The sequence below is a fragment of the Gadus chalcogrammus genome, chromosome 14 (assembly GCF_026213295.1).
Source record: "Gadus chalcogrammus isolate NIFS_2021 chromosome 14, NIFS_Gcha_1.0, whole genome shotgun sequence".
Taxonomy (NCBI): domain Eukaryota; kingdom Metazoa; phylum Chordata; class Actinopteri; order Gadiformes; family Gadidae; genus Gadus; species Gadus chalcogrammus.
In genome coordinates, this window is record NC_079425.1 from 16404293 (window position 1) to 16424970 (window position 20678).

Below are 20678 nucleotides of genomic sequence, written 5' to 3' on the forward strand. Positions count from 1 at the left end.
GTCAAGAAGGACGAGTAGCAACCGCACTTCCTGAGAATACTCAGGAAAAACCCCACTAGAGGAAGAAACTGCAGTTGTCCTTCTAGCGCTGCTCCATCGAAAGCGTTCTGGAAATCTTTATATCACCTTGGTATGCCACTGCTCAGCAGCTGACAAGAAGGCCTTGAGTGCACATGTAGTGTGAATGTAAGGTTAAGCCCCTCTGAGGACTGTACACACTGTTTGCACGGTTTCTATGCTACCTCATGGTCACTTTAAGCATGCACTGGAGAATGTATGTGAGGATGTGGGGATGTGGGAGGGTATAGGGGGGTTATCTTAGAATAGCTGGATATTGTATTTGTATTGTTCTATATAATCTATTATTTTTATAACTATTTATTTATAAAGCACCATGAGGACTGCCATCCAATGTCGTTTGCAATGACAATAAAGAATTATATTATGTTCTATGATCTTATGTTGATATATTACCCTTTGAACAAAATACATAATAAATGCCTTTATTTGTGTAATTGGGATCTGTTGCAACACATTTCCACTTTGTGAATAATTCAAAAAAGGAAAGCTAATGAAATGTCACAGTATTGCGAATACCTTCAGGACTTTGTTGGGATGCTGCACATTGACCTTTAACAGGTGGAAGTAGACCATTATTGTTTTTATTTTTTATTTTATTTACATTTAGATTCCATCCAAATTGGGGCACACTGTCCTGATCCAAGTTTCAGATTTAAAGTTTGAGACCTTAACTGCAATTTGTTGGTGTTTCATAGCATGGCTCAATTTTTTGACATAGACCTACACATTATGGGTTTTTAACTAAATCTAAATGATTCTTTGAGGATATGGTGATCAGGCATTCCAGCTGGAAGTTAAAGAAATTGGTTTTGTATTTGTTAAATCCATTTATCGCCACCATTTAGTTAAGGTTAATTTAGTATTTACTTATTTTAGCCACTTGGGGGAGTATTGCACTGGGTGTGGCACGTCGCTGTGAATTAGGTACATTTACAGGGGTGCTAATCAATTGGGCAAAGATGTGGATGGCTGGGAACGCACAGTTCTTACCGTAGCCGGGAGCACCCACTCCACCGACAGCACGCCACAGTAATTTGTTAATTAGCACAACAGCACTTTATTACCAACACTGTTGAAGTACCATTTTATATCAAATAGCCTTTCTGCTTTTATAATAAATGGGAACACCAATGAAAGACAGCTGATGCATGGACCTTGGATTATTTCGACTACGCGTTGAGAACACTTTTCCATCCATGCCGAGACTTATAAAATGGCCTCCAGTGTTTAAAGTGGTTCTGTCTGTGAAGTTTGACTCCATGAATTCTCTTGGTGGGTTAGCAATGCAATTAATAAATTACTTCTTAGATTACTGCTGTTGCACTACTCGCTTTCGCTTTTAATGTGAATTAAATATGCATTGATTGGCGTGGTCAAGAGAGCTATTGGTTATCATATCTAGGGATCTTTGTTCAATTAAGGGTTGGGTGTCCATGGAAACCTTTCACTGTTATCACATGACAATGTCAAAATGTCATTGGAATTTAAATTTAAACTCTCGGCACATTGCAAGAATCCTACTGTAATTTAGCCAGCGATCAGAGAGCAACCGGTACAATGAGCAGTAACACTTTATTTGAACGTATCTACAGGAGAGTGACATGTCACTGTCATAACTATGACATGACACTATCATGAACTTGTCATAAACGGTATAAACATGTCAAACGTTTATGACTTCTGTCATTGGCCTAATCCCAAAGTGAGCCCTGAGGACTAGGACTCCCACATAGACTTAATTGATCTCAGGTGCTAATTAACTTAAGTGAGTGAGTGTGTGAGGCCATATGGAGTCATTTCAACCTAGACTTTGTAAAGGCTAATTTTCTTTTCTTTTGGCTCATGCAGGTAAGAATGTTTTATCTGTCTATATGTAATATCAATGCTGGTCATATTTACATTTGTGGGAATGCAGCAAATTGCATTAAGTATCTTATTTTATCTATTGTCATATTATTTTGTTAAATATATATTTCTAGATATTAGCGGTCTGCACTTACCTAACTGAGGAGGAGAATGCTGACCCATATACAGTATGGGGTACTAGATGCTCACTGACACTTTTCTTTTGGCTAATGCAGATCTAAATAAATGTGAACAGCCCGCCTCCATTGTGGTCCAGTCCTTCTTCCGCACAGCGCAGACCAATTTATTCGTTACACTCTCATAATGGTGTCATGACAGCCAGTCTATCCTTCATGATATCTTAATGTCAAATAAAAATTTTACCACTTTACTCGAGGTCAAATAATTTCTATCTATCCTTCATGATATCTTAAAGGGACACTGTGTAAAAATTACTCCCATCTAGTGGTACAATTGTATATTGCATTCAAACTAATAGTGCTCGCTTGTTCAAAAACTACGGTGGGCAGTATGCGCCAAGAAGCTGTGTCATGACATCCAATACTACCTCATCGATTCATTCGAGTGATGATGAGGTTCGTTATTTCAAACAAATTTCAAACTGCATTGAATCATTAGTGTAAAATAATGATGTATGAGTAATTATTCCTCGAGCAAGATAGTGAATTATTTCAGTCATCATTCACGCTGGCTCAGAGTGAAAACGCGTTTGCATTTCCTGTACCACGTAGTGCTTTTTGTCCCTCTCGGCAGTTCATAGACCGGAAGAACATGGAAGCCTCCATGAAGCTTACCCGTCCTATGTAACTACATATTAATTATTCTTCGCTCAGCAGGATAAGTGAGATTTTTGGCAGAGATAATTGTACACCAATGAGGACTTATTTATGAATGAATACGTTGATTTGAGGAAATAAATGACTTAAAATATTACACATTGTCCCTTTAATGACAAATCTAAATGGTACCACTTTACTTGAATCCAAAGAATTGATTCTTTACACTGTCATAATGGTGTCTCGACAGCCAGTCTATCCTTTATGACATCTTAATGAAAAATCAAAATGGCACCATTTTAGTCGAGGTCTGAGAATTTAGTCATGACAACCAGTTTTGTAAAATATCCTGTCGCACATCTATCTGACCAAGTGCGAGAATTTTTTTATTTTTTATTTATTTGATTAAGACATTGCACATTAATCATCATGTCAGCCAGAGCATCAATATAAATATGCCGGAGTTAGCTTAGTTGCAAAATTACATCCGTTTTCCAAAGGCAAGTAAATTGGTCTGTAACCTTGCACATCTTATTATAATAATCATAAATAAATAAAGTTGTCATGACAAAGACATCCTCTGGTAATGCCATCCTGGTTAATGTCATTATAAAGGCATCCCAAATAAATTAAATGTCAACATGTCATGACCAAGACAACTTCTGGTAATGTCACTTTGGTTAACGTCAACTTGTCATAATCAAGACAACCCAAAAAATGGCGACAACAACAAAAACCATCTTAAACATTTATGATATGTTTCTACCGTTTATGACAAGTTCACAACAGTGTCATGTCATAGTTATGTCTGTAAACGTGATTGATGTCAAATTGCCGGGACCATGTCTAATATCTTTTCCACTTTTTTAGGTCTAAGTATAAGGCCTGTAAGAAACATCACATAATGAGGAGATCTGAAAGGGACGAGTCTGATGATCCAGAATATTGTGGCGTAAGGTTTAGTAGCCTACTGGTGAGTAACATAATATCTTAATACACCAAATACTAGACCACCACTTGCTACCTGGAGAACTCTGAAAGGAGCTTCATGTGAAGGTGATGCGATGATATGAGCTGATATGGTTGCTAGTGAAGTTAAGTATAAAGGAGTTGACAAATCAGCTTATTGGCCCATTTCAGCCACCACCTGGATTGGATTGGGGAGTACCTGTCCAAAATATTTTATCGAGGTCCTGTTGCGCCCATAAAATCAAGAATACCACCCCATACTTTGTTTGATGGCCATGCCACTGTACTCCTATTCCCCAAGTGACCCCAATAGTCTGTAGTTGGTTCCCCGCTGCATTTCCCACACTGAAGAAGTATATGTCAGGCTCCCAACAGTGCATGCATTGTCCAGTGGGATTTGTTGAGGATTGTATTTATTGTTAAACAGTTGGATATGTTTTCGCCTCATGCTGTTTCCCCCTCCCTGCCAGAGCTCTTTCTCTGACCCCAACTGTTAGTTTATGAGACCTTTTCCCTGCCCTCACTTTCACCCTGTTATTAAATCCCCCTCAGTGCCAGACACAGGCCTCTTATCTGTCCACTACATTTGAGGAGTTGGTCAAACAATTGATGTGAACTCCCCTTCATCCTGTTTTCATCCTCCTCCCTGCCAGATGTATGTCTCCAACCCCAAATGGGCCTTCCCTTGTCTCCAAGTCCAATGACAGAACCCGCTCAGACCAACAGGTCGGGGGCCCATCTTGCCCAGGTACCACACTCCGCCAATTGTTCCACCTAGGGGGGGTGTTGGCGGTTTGTGATTGGTTTGATTTGAATAACGGTAACCCAATAGGAATCATGGTGTTTTCGAGATGCATCGTACACCACACGCACGAGTTGCAAAGCGGGAAATTTCCCAGCTTACTCGCGAAATTTCACAGAGGCACCTCTCCTTTTGGTCGGTCCCATTCAGACTTCTGAGAGTCCACCGAGTTCAACGTGGACAACCATATAACTCAACAAATAATGATGGCCGCGCCAGTAATGAGATGTATTTTCTTTGTAGTTGGTCATTTTAATGTTGATTTTAAATGCTATTCACACCTGATTACATGCTTTAAACCTGTCACAGGTTTATGCATGCACTGTCTTTTTGTGTGTGCAATACAATGTCAAGTTTTGTTGTTTGTTTTTGTTTGTTTGCTAAAAGGGCTAATGTAGCAAAAAAATGACAATGACTAGCCAATGACTGTTCTTCCCCAACTCGTCGTGTAACGACGCCCACAAAGACAAACCGGAACGCTAGACTCTATGAAGAGAATCATGGGAGAATAATGGAAGAATCATGGGAGAATAATGGAAGAAAAATGGGAGAACAATGGCAGAGGAACACACCAGACCTTAGATCTTCAGATAATAACAGATTCTGCATATAATTTAGACCTGTTTCATCAAATACTATTATTCTTCTGATTCCATAGCCCTTTTCTCAGTGAGTTTACACTTTTATTAATATTTAGTGCAGCTGCCTTCCTCACGTTTCACTTTCATCCCAGTACCTTACTGTTGACACTGACAGAAATTGTGAAATGTGATTATATTTGAGCATTGGCCTCAGCATGGCTTAGTGGCAACTTTAGATCTATTTTTTGACGGTCAAAACTAGACCCAAAAAGAAGACACTTATGTGTCTGCTTGGTTTCCATTGGATATCCCCATAATGTTCTAGCCGCGCCAACGTCATATCATGCGGTTTAAATAAGTGTTGGCTATAGCACAGGTTGAGTATCAATTACATGGTTAACAACAATGCAATTCAGGTTCACATTTAGCACAAGGATAGGATATTGGAATTGTCCTATGTCGGCTTGAACCCCACATTTGCCACTTGCGAATTACATTAAACATTTAGATTTGCTTTTATTTGGACCCTGGAATTAATGTCTTCAAAGTTCAATGTACATTTTTTTATAACCTCATCAAAAATAATTGGATGAGGGAAAAGTTCATATTTTTTCCTGTGAGATGAAGTAAGTGATTTATTCGTAAGAAGTGGTGTTTATTTTCCTGTGGTTTAAAATCAGAATTTGAATTGCGACGTTGCTTGTCTGCTCACTTGATTAGATGCGTCTTCGAATTCCTCTCGCTTGTTCTCGGCAGGATGCTAGAATTATCATTCTAAAATGAATGATAATGGTATTCTTCAGGCACACAAATGTTTCTGTCCTGAATTATATTTCAGGTATTTCAAAATGGTCTCTCAAACCACAGACAGGGGTTATGATTTTTTGTTTCGACAGGTTGTTCACATGTTTGGACAAATACACACAAAAATCCTAAAACCCACTGAAACTTTCTTCCCATTGCCCAAACATCCTGTTGAGATGGACAACGGCAACTAGTTCATCATGGAGCATAGAGGTATAGAAGATGTTTATAATCCCCCAGACAGCAGAGAAGTGTTATTTTAACACTCACTGTCAACATGTTACAAATGTAGCAATGGGAATAATTTACGATTTACTGAGTGCAACCAGGAAATATAAATTGTGATCAGGGACACAGTAGACAAAAAACAATGTCATCCATCTCTAGAATATACAGTAGATGGACACACTGTGGTCCACTGGCATATGCCATTTCCAGATGTCAAAGGTGAGTCTGGAGTTAGTGAGCGATAATATGCTGTCTCTCTCTATGAACTGGAGTCCCTATCATTAACTACACTTATGGGGGGCCTTAGGTCCAAGTCAATATATGGCCACATAACACAATGCACCATTCCACTGTACTCCCTGTACTGGTACTTAGTAGGGTTGTATTTCTATCTGGAAGGAACATTCTACCGACTTTAGCAGTGCGGTAGAATTATTCAACCTCATAAAGAATCATTGTTCTAGATAGCCCTAGAGGAGCTTAATGTTGTTGACAATGAGGATCCAATTTAAGCTTTAGCCTGGGGGGCTATTACTGTTGACCCTGGCCAGTGGCGGCTGGCGATCAAACATGTTGGTGGGGCACAGAAATAGACAGGGGGTCTGAGGTTCCCCCCCCCCCCCATCATTTTTTTTTCATTTTGATTTCAATTTGATTTCCTGTATTCTGGTGCATTTTGGGGATGGCCACTACCTATTTACCTAATTTTCATTCAGATTCATAGCCTACATCCTGACTTGCAGCCTCCTTTTCAGATATGGGATACCTATATACTGTATATATATACGGAATGTGCTATCCGAAATATATCCCTTTAAATGCAGAATTCTGCCTTTGCAATTTATATAAGATGTTAGATCAGTTTTTCACTTTAGTAGATTGTGGTTCACCTTTTTCTTTTAAATGGGCGTTTAGAATATGCAATCTGAATCTGTAATCTGAATGTTCTACAGTCACAATAGGTGGTCACACATTTCCCTGCTTTTTTCAATACAAACTATATTAGTAGTTAATTGTGGCTGAATCCATCATCTTCCACAACCAATACCAAGTGCTAAATAAATTAATGATTGAGATTCCACCCATCTAAAAAAATAATCATCTCTTGATATACAGGCATTCTTTAGTAATATATTGTTTGGTTCATGATGACAATTGCTATTTAATTTTGCAAATGTCTACACAGATCAATTGTTGTGAGGCAAGCGGTCTATTTATTCCTGAAAACTGCTGGGTTTAGGCCAGTAACGAGAAAATCGTTTAACAACCCAACCCAACCGGACAAGTGCCATGAGTCCAGGTGTGCAAAGTATGAAACAAATGGATTTAAATGGATTTCAAAGCTAGAAATAACGCTGAACAGCCAGCAATGCGACAGACAGCATACATATATGTATACATATATGTATACATATATACATATATATATTTAATTTTGAATGGAATTTTCAACTGTTTAGCTATAGTGAAGTTGAACAAATATTGGATTTCTAAAACCCAATCGCCTTAAAGGAGACATGTTATGCCGTTTTCACAACAAGTAAACATGGTATTTGAGTTCCAGAAAATATGTTTTTGAAGCTGTTTGCTGGAAATAGCTTTTAGGAAAAATAATCTTGCCTACCGCTATTCCCCTCTGTTTCAGTCCCTTCAGAATGCACTGTTTCTGGTGTCTGTAGCTTTATTGCAAATGAGCTGTCGGACTGAACCACAGCATGGAGGAGAAGGGATTGTTGCCGTTTGCGGACTCCTGGAGCTCTATATCTATATAATATATAATAATAATAATAATAATAATAATAATATTATATATGGGTATTTATATAATATTATATCTAATATCACGGCCAAAAGCTATGTGACCCTCGGATGATATTATGAATCATAAAGACTGCGTCTGACGTCTCTGGCACTTCCACAACAGGTAAAGACTCGTAGTGGGGGACATGGTTGAGAAAAATTGGATGAAAGGACCTTTGGCCTTGACTCTCTGAACTCTCTGATTGCACTCCCGGAGCTGAGCTGCCGCCGAGTTCCCCCTGCCGGAGCTGCTTGTCCGCTGGTCCAAAAGAATCGTAGCTATGCTCTGATTGGAGGGGAGTGGGGAAGTGGGAGGTAGTATTCAACTGACTCGCTCGTTTGGTAACTGTAGGCGGGGTACTTTCAGAAATGCATATCTAACTCAAAAGATCATGTACAGACTTTTACCAAAGTTTGCATGCGTGTTTGAGCACCAGAGACCCAAAACAACACCCAAAATCCCAGGAAAAGTGTAGTTTTCATCTTTCATCTTTAAGTTAATTCTTCAAACAAAGATGCCTCTTTATGTGTCAGGATTTGAAGTAGGGAGGACCTGCACTTGAACTAATATTGCATCTTACTTTAGGCTATGTCAAAAGGGAAGTTAATACAGTTCCAGTGGGATGCGAGTTTTTAGGAGAAGGTACGAACTAAGCGCTCATTATTTTAATGGAGCATAAATCCATTGTGCTGCACGTTGAATCACGCTGGGTCCGTGCTGTATATATCCTCTGATAAGACACAGTTCACACAGCCCGATGATGACTCAAAGCCCCCTCTCTCTTTGGCAAAACCATCCTCCATCCTCTATGCTGTTACATCACCTTGGTGAGTGCTCAGGGGTTTAGGTTTGGGAACGGGACGAGAAGGGATGTGAGGAGGTGAGAGAGCGAGCACACAGGTATGTTTTATTGATCACACGCACAATGGTAGAAAGCCGAAAACACGTGGAATGAATAATGCATCAAAGAGAAGAGAGAGATAGAGCGCATTGGATCCATTGACGCAGTGGGAGCCAATGCAAGACCTTGTGGGAAAGAGTTTATGGTTTAGATTGATATTTTACTCCTATTTCCAGTTTAATTTGATGCGCTTAGTCAGTGCAAGCAGTGATCCTCGAGTCTGTGAAATCCGGTACCCTAGTTCCCTGCCTGTCTGTAATGCATAGGGCCTGACTGAAGGGTTCCTCATTATTCTTTTGGAAAGTCAACACAACCACCACCCTTCATATGGTTTCCAGTTCTGTGCTATATCGATGGATGTTTACCCCTTTTAGACCTGCCTGTTTTCATTTTGATTTTTGTCTTTTTGCAGTCCGTCCATTTTGATAAATATAGCTTGGGGTAGCTGTGGTGGATACAGTGCCTTCCAATGGCCTTGAAGATGTCAGTGATACGGATTCGAAAACCTGACTGACCCATTTTTAGTTTTGTGTCTGCTTGGAGTTTTGTTTTGTGTGTGTAAGTTCCCCTAAAGCAACGAACAACGATGCAAAATCTACTTGTGGTTTGTAAAAACCTACTGAGATGCAGAAGAAGAATTTCTTTACAACGTACATAAAGAACTAACAGCTCAGCAATACAATTACCAACGCATAACTTATGTGCTAGAACAACACTTATGTGCTAGAAAAACACATGGGAGAAAATACAGGCAGTGCTTATTTTTTGCCCAATTTACAGAGCACACAGAGGCGCCGTCTAATGCCAACAATTTGTCCATACATTTTGAATAGATTCCGGTTCCATTTCTATTGAACACCAACCTACCCACAAGGGTACAAGCACATAAGCCCCGGAACAAGGTATCCTGAGGGAAGACATGCAGCCTCGGGTGTTGCCCCCATCAGAGCGGCTGGTTAAAACGGCTGCGTCGGAATGGGGAACGAGAGGCTTAAGGCAGTGTCTCCAAGGCCAGGGTGGAGCTTCAAAGCGAAAGGGATTTCAGTGGACGGGGGAATTGATGAGAACGCGGTGGGGACGGTGGTGGGCGAGAATGCCCTGATCTTCTCCGGGCGGATCCCCGTACTTGAAGCGTCTTTTTTTTCCCTCTCAGTGCGGAAGGTTGTGGTCTTGAAGTAGAGGGTCGATGAGGAGAAAAAGCTAACCTTAAACGGCTGCATGTTTCATGCTGCAGAGGGCAAGCCGAGGGGGGTTGTCCAGTCAAGTACCCCGCATGTTAATTGCTGCAGATTCCTCCTCATTCATTTTTAGTCACAGACACCAATCACAGACCTTTTGATTCAATATTCAGATCACAATATCTTTTCATATGAATAATTACTGAATTGCTATTTTATTTAATTGCATATATATATATATATATATATATATATATATATATATATATATATATATATATATATATATCATAGCTAGCCCTTTTATTGTCATAAGAATTTCACTTCAAAGAATAACTATGAATTTATGAATACATCTCTTTCAGAATTTCCCATTTGGACCCATTTGTTAGTTCGGAGGAAGGACAACATGAGAAGCAGCAGTTTAGATGAGTCAAAACATTTAATACTTATCAACATAGGAGTCATGCATTCAGAGCACTTCCCCAACGCATTACCCAACCTATTTTTATCGCTGCACCAGCATTCTGCATATTTTGTTTACTCTGCTCTCATTTGAAAATCACATTTACAAACCGGGAAATAATTTAACACATTCAGAATATAGAGACTAAAAGGAAGAAAGAAAAAGGTTAACGTTTCTCAGAGTTCGTCCATAATTAATTTTTCATGTTTATCAGCGATGTGAGCACACATGACGCAGAGCCAAATCGTAAAAAACAACAACTATTCGGGTATTGCACTGACACCGTGCTCTTGGATCGTTAGCTGAAGATGGCGAGATGTCATGTTAACAAGCCCAACCATGGGTCTGCTTCAAAAGGGTCAGACAGAGACAAAGAGGACGGTCCTTCGATGTGGGAAGGGAGCTCTGTCTCGTGTGCATCTCCTTCTCGCTCTGATAAAAAAAACAAAGGACGGTGGTGAGAGTCTTTAGCTGGGCCAGCTGTTGGCTCCCGATGCTAGGCAAAGAAGGTCTCCACTTTCACCGCCTGACAGAACATTGTCATGGAAAACACCAGGCCCAGTATCTGCAGAGTAAGAGACAAGACGTGGTCACACACGACGCAAGGACAGCTGGGCAGAACGGTTTATCACTGCTGCTGCTGCAGTCGTCTAGATTTAACTAGGCATAAAAGATATCATCAACAAACAGTACTAATGCAGTCCCAACAGACTCCCTTTAATAAATAATATATCATACTGGTGTTGAAATCCTTGGATATCACAAGCCGATACCATGCCTGAAATATTTTTGTGAAGTCATTTTCATTTATTAATTATTTTATTTTTACTATCTTTATTATGAATTATTATGAATTATTTATTTAACCAGGTTGGTCTCTTTGAGATTAATCATCCTTTGTTTTTCAAGAGAGATCTGACCACGAGAGCAGCAGCATACAATAAAATACAAGAGACAAAAGCATACAACACCACCTTTTGGATTGCACAAATTGATTAATTTCATGTGGCAGAGAAAAAGCCAGACCTAGGATGCTACATTTGCCTAGCCCAGTTAGGAAGGCATATAACGTAATATTAGTTAGTATTTAAAGGTGATGATTAGGGAAGTTGACATACACTGGCACACTTGAGTAGACACTAAAGTAGCACAATATGTTTGGCTGCAATGTACAAATGGATTAGCAAGTCACCATGGGCATAAAGCAGCTGTAGGTAAGTTTCAAGAGTTGTAGAGAGAGAGAGAGAGAGCAGTCAACTAGAAACAGATATTCTCACAGGTGAGGTTATACTTCAGGTGTGTTGTCACGGTTACCTGAGTAAGGGCCATGCACAGGGCGAATATCCACAGGGCCACCAGGTTCTCGTTCAGCCAGTCCTTCACACGCTCATAGCATGGCTGTAGAGACACACATACATACACACACACACATCACACACACACACACACACACACGCACACACACACGCACACACACACACGCACACACACACACACACACACACACACACACACACACACACACACACACACACACACACACACACGTATATACTGCATTAAACCCAAACCCAGCCTACCCACATTTCTTAGTCATCACATATTTTTATTTCTGTAATGCAGATGCTGTCGAATGGGCTTGAGTGTGATCATGTTTGGACAACAGGGTGTGACATCTTCTCTGTTCCGCTCAATTTTGAACAACATATTCCTTGTTGCCTGGTGTGATCCAATCTTCACTGGGTAGGCTTTCATAAACCTAATCCCCACCGTCCTTGTCTCACTTTAGGATAACAAACAGGCCTGAGAACAAAGTGCATGCAAAAACCACTAGCCGTTTCATTTGAACAAGAGAAGCTATTGCATTTTTCATGTCGGACATTGTAAAAAAACGGTTTCAGGAGGTTTTGGATGGCATGCGTAAAAAGGATTTGCAGGAAAAAGGATTCAAGCTCCCATCTGTGCTAGATGAAAAGATGCAAGCCCCAATCTGTGAGAGAATTTAAAGACGTGCGAGGACAGGCCTTGGAAGACTATTGCTGTCAGCAGAACCACCATTCAGACCCAGCTTCTCCAGATAGACAAAGAGGAGTCAAAAATATTACTGTTTTCGGTCAGTATCTATTCTATGTAGACCCACAATATATGAATTATGCCTTTACCAAACATATAAATATCTCTCCAACTTCATTTATTATTAAATGATATTTCTTCATCACCACTACTACCACTGTCTGTGTGTTGTGCAGTACAGGCATCACCATATGCGCAGAATGGAGCTCTCAACTGCCTGACTCATTATTATTTGTCCATTCATATCATGTTAATGTCCTTTTTTGCCATTATCATTATAACTAGAGTTTTCGCCCGTGCGTTGCGCACGCTCAACCTCTAGTTGTAATTAAACCCATAGCAATGATGTGGAAAACCCAGTCGGTAATGTATCAAATATCTGAGTGCATAATATAATAACATTTTGCCTATAATTTTACAACGTATTACATTCGTACATCACAAATGACTCTTAAAAGCAGGGCCAACATTTAAATATTTTTTAACCATTCAGTGAACAAAAGGCAACAGGCTGATTATCATTTAGGGGGCCACTCAAGGACATGCAGAGGCGTCATCAACACGCCCACTGAAGTGGTGTGAGAAATACAGACTTTCCACTCCTCTTTCACATATAAGGTAATTTACATTTCCTACAGAGAAAATACTACCTCAGGGGTAGTACTTTTAGATCACGTGACTTATGTGTTGATATGCCGGCCGGTGCGATGTTTGAATTTAACGGTTTTTATATGACAAAATGAACGACCCGCCGTTGCTTGTCGAGGTGAGAAATTGACTCGCAATTTCTACATTCTTTAGACAGAACGTGTTAGAGAGTTTGTCGTCTAGTTATGTTTAAAAACATAACGTCTGACCGGGGCGAGTGTGTCGCTGCGGTGTGTGCATGTGTGTTCTTACCTAGGCGCGTGTGTCGATGACGGAGCAGTTATGTTTAAAAACATAACTTCTCACCTGGGCGAGTGTCGCTCCGGTGTGTGCGCGTGCGTGTGTTCTTACCTGCGCGTGTGTCGATTGCGGAGCCGTTATGTTTAGAAACATAACGTCGTACCTTGGCGAGTGTCGCTGCGGTATGTGCGTGTGCGTGTGTAATCTAACCTGCGCGTGTGTCGATGGCGGAGCCGTTATGTTTCTAACGCCGAGTGACGCTGCGGTGTGTGTGTGTTCTTACCTGCGCGTGTGTCGATGGCGGAGCCGTTAAGTTTCAAAACATAACGTCTTAGCTCGGCGAGTGTGTCGCTGCCTTTGTCTTGACGTACGTTGTGTGCGCGTGCGTGTGTGTCTGTGTGTTTCCATATATGTTTGTGCGCATGTGTGTCTGTGTGCGGTGTGTGTATGCGGTGTGTATGTGCGTGCTTGCGGTGTATGTATGCGTTCGCGCGTGCTGTATGTGTGTGTGAGCTGCAGGCTGCTTGGCACATGCGCAAATGAGTACCTTGAGTAACTGGTGCGACAGGCCTGCTATTACAGCAGTAAGATATCCTAGATCTCCTTAGAAATGTAGGTCTATTCCGTGGGTATCCCTTCAAACAAACGTTCTGTCTGGGGCAAAATATCTGCTAAACTAATTTGGAATTATAGGCTACATCACATGACTTTTAGTTTGGACCCTAACTGGTACACTTATGACTTGAGAAATACATCTTCCAAATGCTAGACACATCCTGAGATTAAGCTAATACCTAATATAAACTTGTATCCTAATTTTCTTTTTATTTTAACAGCAATCTAAGAACTATTTCAGCACACCACTTGCCAATAAATGCCCTGGCACAGGTGCACCATTATGGTAGTCACAGTGGTCACAGTGGTCACGATTTAGCCCACCTAGAGGTGGTTCCACACGATATATATCAAAATGTAGACTGGGTTCAAGCCTCCATATCTGTCAAAGTTTTCCAAACCCATTAAGTACGTTGAAAATCGTGCCAAAAACAATTAATGATGGACAAAAAAAAAGTGACGTGACGTACTTATGTTCTCAGGGCAGAGTAAATTTGCTTTACAGTGAAAGGGGAAAACTAACAACAAAAGTGATGCAAAAAAGGGCCAGGCTGAAATTGATTTTTGCCCGGCATATAATTTTGCCAGGCATATCATAAGGTCTCTCAAAGTCAAAAATAAATAGGCGGAAGTTGTATTTCTCCTCTTCAAACTCTGAAATTAAATGTATATCAGAACGATGTTATGGTGCTAGTGGTACAGTACAGCAACATTTACTTTTCCCTTGAAATGTATGCATTGAAACGTATTGTTCAAGTTCACTACACTACTTATTATTAGTTCCCTAATTATATTGGTAAGAAGATGGTATCCCTTGGAATGACAACATTGTGTTGGACACTGGGCGTGTCCACCTAGATATATGACGGATAGATAAGAAACGTTTGCTACGGCCCACTGGGTCGCTGGTAAACTGATCTATCCAGCATCCCTCTAGGTGGAACGCCCACTTCTCCTCCTCCGATTTTACCGGCTCAGGCTGGTACAATCCCGGGCAACAATCGGCCCGTAGACGGCACAGTATAACTCTCAATTGATGATGAAGTAGGCTCCCTATTATATCAGTGTTACCATTAAAAGAGACAAGGATTTTGCTGCATGATGTCTCATGTCATTGCCAAAAGATATTCGGCATTGCAATTGGTCAGAAAACCTGGTGAACAAATGACCCATCTGCTGATACATCCTCAAATATCTTTGGACGGCAAAATCGAAATGGGGGGTAAGTGAGATATTCATAAACATATGATATAGAGTCAATCCACTTTGTTTCATTATTTCTTTAATGCATATGAATTATGCAACTGCTGTTATTGTAATTATATAGTTGCCTTGGTTTTAACCAAAAAAAAAGAAAAGAAAAGAAACAGACGAGCAGAGGAGGGACCGCTGAGCTCAGCCTCCGCTCGGAGGCATGGGCCTGCAGCCGGAGGAGCTCTTCAAACTGTGTATCAAAACACGCTTCTCTTAATGATTCAGTCTCACTATTCTAACCTGCAGTAAGTATAATTCATACACACTGCAGAGATTTACTCTGAGGGTTACAGACGTAGCTGCCACAAGAGGATGGATTGTAATAAAAGCAACCCCACAGTCTTAGGTCATCTGATCTCCCTCCGAGCCACTGCCAATGTTCACAGTTTGTTAAGATTAACAACCCCTGTATGTGTAAGTGAAAAGCCACTTTTGTATTGTTGACTATAAATTACAGTACAGCAGAGACAAATTTAATGTATAACATGGAAAAACTGTTACTAGGCAACATGCTGAAATGGTTTTTCAAACCAATAACTTTGGCAAGCATGTGTGGTCCAAATTATAGCACTCTTATACATTTTTGGGGGAAAATGTAAAAAACAACAGACAATGTGATTAAAGCTAGCACAGTGGTATTATTAATGCATGACAATGATTCCACTCTCACCAACTCTGAAGCCCTGCAGGAGTCTAAAGCCACCACGGAACCATTGGGGAGTCCAGGAAATGTCCTTCCCCCACAACGTCTAATCGGGAACGATGTGGTATCATATTATACCTAACAGTAAATGCAGGCAATGATTTACACCATGAAGCCGCCGGTAGCGGGTTTGTATACTCATAAGGGAAACCATATTAGATGGAGTTATTCCCGACAGAGAATAGATCTTTTCCTGCATTGGGAAGCATTTGATTTCTTTTTTGTGAATGTGTGCAGGAGACAGATCCACCACATAGCATTTTGCTGTGTGTTTCCACCTAGCTGGTTCTTACCGCCGTCCACCATGTCCCTGGGTTGTCCAGGCCGCAGTTGTCGCTGTATTCCAGGCAGCAGGAGTCGGGCACACGGGTGGCGTTGTACACCTCAAACCAATCTGTGTGGTTGGTCACCCCACAGCAGCGGAACTACAGCAGGGGGAAATCATCAGCAGAGGCAAGCCTCCAACACAACACGATGCAGCTCAATCATAAATCAATGGGCATTGTTCACATAGCCTTATCTCAAGATATAAAAATGCTGTCAAGATGGATTGTGACTAAACATCAATTGGCGACTAATCATTATATTCAAACATAGCGGTTGACTTACATGCATGGGCATAGGTGTAGAGATGGGGGAAAAAAAATTATTTTAGAAATCCCCACACCCCACTTTTCAAATAAAATGTTTGAGGGAAAATACTTATTTGAGGTATCAGATTTATATTGAGTTGGAAAATGATGTTAAATTGTGAAATGTTTTGGGCCAATGTTTTGCACAATTTGGGTTGGCTGTCCCCCTCCACCTTAATTCACCATCGTATCACTCAGAGCACTTTTTCAACCTACATTTGACATTAACACGATCCCACACTCACACAAACACACCCTCATCTGCATACGTTTATTTCCATATCAGCATGTTTCTGCCATCCAAGTTATCAATTGATGTAATTATTGGGATCCTGCCAGAGGGAAAGTGAATGCTATGCCTCTCAGACATTACATGAATACAAGCAGAGAAAGCTCCAACACACGCAGCAGAACACGATACAACACAGTCAGCCAGCACACAAGAGCCAAATTACACACAAAGTGCAAAGATGATAAACATTCGTTTGAGAGAGGGAGTCTGGCAAAATGGTATTGCTAATGGGACCCTAACTACCAGCTGCCATGCTCACACCAAAATGTTAGTCTGAAGGACGTCCAAAGATCTTGGATTCTTGATCCATCGTTTGAAGTCACCAAGACTCGACACACACCCCCCTACCCCCTCCTCCCTGCACTTCTCTCTTCCAAAATGTCCTTCCTGCACATTGGGTTCTCCTAATGTTGTATCTTTTTTGGTATTATAAAAATAGTATAAAAGAAAATTCCCGAGCATATCAAAGAGAAAGCCGGGCAATGTGGTGCGTGAAGCATATGATTGACTCGTATGTGACAGCTTTTAGCAACTCAATTTTCCAATGTCAATCTAATCAAATTTAAAACAAAAGAAACATATCAAGCCCATTTTTGTTGACACCTGTGAGTTGGAAAATTGCGATCAATCAACTATTGGATTAAATCTCCTGAAACATGTATAGCGATAAGAAACACTGAAGCTAGTTGTAGCCAGTGTAATGGGCTGTGTCTCAATTGCAAGATGCTTCCTGGGGTGCTTCCTATGACTTGGGCGCTGTAGGATATCCCATAACACCATGCAGCACAATTTACAACATAAGTGTTCCCTTTCATCTTTTAAATAAACGCATTGGCAAAATTACAGTGTCTATCAATCAGTGCATTTGACCACTTTTGTGTTTCTTTTACTTAGTTATTTGATTTGAAAGCAACAGAAAATCGCCCACCAGCTAAGCCGATAATAATTATAAGAAGTACGTCCAATGTGATGTTTTTGCACTTGCGATGATACATGGTTAGGATACATGATGGGTATCAAAGTCGGTAACGAATGCGGTGCTTAGTTGATTAAGCCCAGTTAGAACTAACCCCAACTTCCACTTGAGGCTTAAGCGATTCCATCAACCCAGTTCAGCCGAGCCTTGCTCAGGTTAGTTCAAACCAGGCTAACGGTATCGTGGATTACGAACTCTCACGAAATATGTAACCAGCCCAGAACCGTGAATGTCGAATCATGTATCAAATGTCCGACAAGGGACGAGCGGGATCTTTTCCGGCGGCGAACAGAAGCTGCTTGTGGAGGTCTATGAGGAGTACAAGCATAGATATTTTTTTCAGTACTCAAAATGGGAACAACGTAACTATTAATAAAAAACAGGGAGGCCGCCTGGCAAAGAAATTGCGGATCTGTTGAATTATTCCAAATTGACTGACCATAGTATTTAGCTCAACAGAAGTGGTCTCGGCTGCCTGCCGAGAAACTCACCTGAGTGGAATTTATGTGGCTGACAATTTCCCATGCAGCAGTGTCGTTGTCATTGTGACCAAGACTTCACCATCAGTAACATTAATATTAACATTAACTTTACCATGGGTTTTTGCAAGTTATATTCAGGTTCTGGGGAAATTGTAAGACATATATATTATATAAAAAGTAAATTGTTAGGCCTACTTTCTCTGACATAAAGGGAATTACAAAAATAAGCCAATGCCAAGAATTCTATGACATACTCAGGACGCGACTCAGGCCGCCCGCATCACAGCTCCAGCGCTATACCACTCACCCAACTGCTGGTTCCCGATTACTGTAGAATACATATATTTCTGTATAAATATTTTGAGAAAATATCCACGATAACAATAGATAGCAATTCATTTAATTATTTTATTTGCACCATTTAAGCTTAGACCCTTAGTGAAAATATTGGCTGTTTGTACGATTTTGTCAAATGACAAAATCGGGAGGACTAGGCTTGGCCTTCTGATGGTACACTTGTTTCCGACAGATGGACCTGTCTGAAACACCGATCAAGTAAGCCTGACAGTTAGCCTGAACCGACCAGCTTAGTTTGGTCGGATAAATTGGCATGGTTACTTGGCGGAGATTCCCTTAAGTCACGTTAATGGAACGGAACTCTAACTGAAACTAGCAAGGCTAAGCGAAATAAGCCCGCCTTTGCCTTTAGCTTGGTTGATGGAATACCCTTATGGTTTACTTTGTGAACCGTTTTTACAAAGTAGATCCCTAACAAGAAAGCTTCCTGATTAGTGCAAGTCATGCGACCTGGAGCTTTAATAGAGAATATACACACCCTCATCACAGAATGCCGGCAGAGAACTTGGCCAGAACAGTGGAAAAACATAACTGTAAAAAACGATTGATTTAAGAAAACTCACCAAGAATTTATCCATAGCATGATAAAAATTGAAATTAGGAAGATAATTCAGAAATTACTGATACAATATACAAATATATAATAATACATGAACACTTGATATTAAGACCATAATGTCTTTCATTTGAAGTTCAGGAGCTGTCGTGCTGTCAACGTCTTCGGCAATGAGGATGCATGACATTTGTGGATCAGGAGGAGGATTATGCAGTGTTAAAAAAGCTTTGATTTTGTTGAAAAAAATGTGTTTATGAAAACAAACAAACATAGTACATTTTCCCTAGAAAGTATTCTGCCTAGCTTGCCTTAATTGCCATAATTTTTTTTTGATGTTGTTTATGGGATAAGTGTTCAATTAACACTTCTGGGAAAATAACTTTCCCAAAAGCAAGAAGCTGTGTATATTTCTGTGTGGTTTATGTGATGTTTGTTCAGTTATAACTTGATATAATCTTAAACAACAACAAAGACGGTTCCGGGGAACCCAGAGCCAGCAGCGGTGTTCCTCCTTCGCCCCTATCCACAGCTCCATCACGCAACTCAGCATCACCCTGGACACATTCACCCCTTAAAGCTGAGGTCAGCTCTGACTGCGACAGCACTGAGGATAACAGCTGTGGTATGCATCTAAATACACATCCCATCCTCCATCCAGCGCCACAAAGTAACTGTTTCACACAGACATGCAATGCACACACACCACAGATATCCTGGGAGCTGAATAAGATAGGGTGAGACCTGCACACTTTCTAGCACAAGCTTTTGACATGTTATCCTCGTTATTTGTGTAGAATATCCCTTTTTGACAGCATTCATTCTTAGTTGACACCTCTCTCTCCCACAAACATGCACACACGCACACACACACACACACGCACACAAACGCACACACACACACACACAGCTTACATCAGTCTGTACGATCATCCAGGCATTGGTCAGGCCAACGTTCCCCTCCGTGCCAAACAGCTGCAGGCCCCTCTTAAGATCCCTCTGGGCGTAGTAATCGATCTGGTGGAGGAGACGTGTACACGTGTTATGGCAAACAACAAACAAACACGCCATAACAACCATGGCCGCTGCTCAAGAAGGGGGAGGGTTCCCACGTAGGAGATAAGCCTGTTCCCCTAAGCAATGGAAGGACTTGAACTGCAGCCATTACACGCAGCAATCAGAGCATGAAGACCATGCAGCCAGTTTCTAGATTATATATAAATATAGCGTTCACACAGAAACACACTCGTACACACACACACACACACACAAACAAACACACCATTTCTCTATCCTAACACGTTCTCACACACACACAAGCACACACACACACACACCACAACACACACCACCACACACACACACATTAACACACACACACACACACACATTAACACAAA

General features: G+C 40.8%; 1 protein-coding gene across 3 annotated transcripts in view; it reads right to left on the reverse strand.

Moving 5' to 3' along the window:
- Positions 1 to 10386: 10386 nt before the first annotated feature.
- tspan4a (tetraspanin 4a) overlaps positions 10387 to 20678 on the reverse strand; it is an 83641-nt gene continuing 73349 nt past the window's right edge. For all 3 annotated transcript variants that reach the window (XM_056608430.1, XM_056608429.1, XM_056608431.1), the window contains 4 exons: positions 20194 to 20295; positions 16280 to 16411; positions 11768 to 11851; positions 10387 to 11018 (listed from right to left, as the gene is read on the reverse strand). In XM_056608430.1, the coding sequence (XP_056464405.1) occupies positions 10950 to 11018; positions 11768 to 11851; positions 16280 to 16411; positions 20194 to 20295 (387 nt within the window). In that variant the 3' untranslated portion in view covers positions 10387 to 10949. The remainder of the gene's footprint in view (positions 11019 to 11767; positions 11852 to 16279; positions 16412 to 20193; positions 20296 to 20678) is intronic.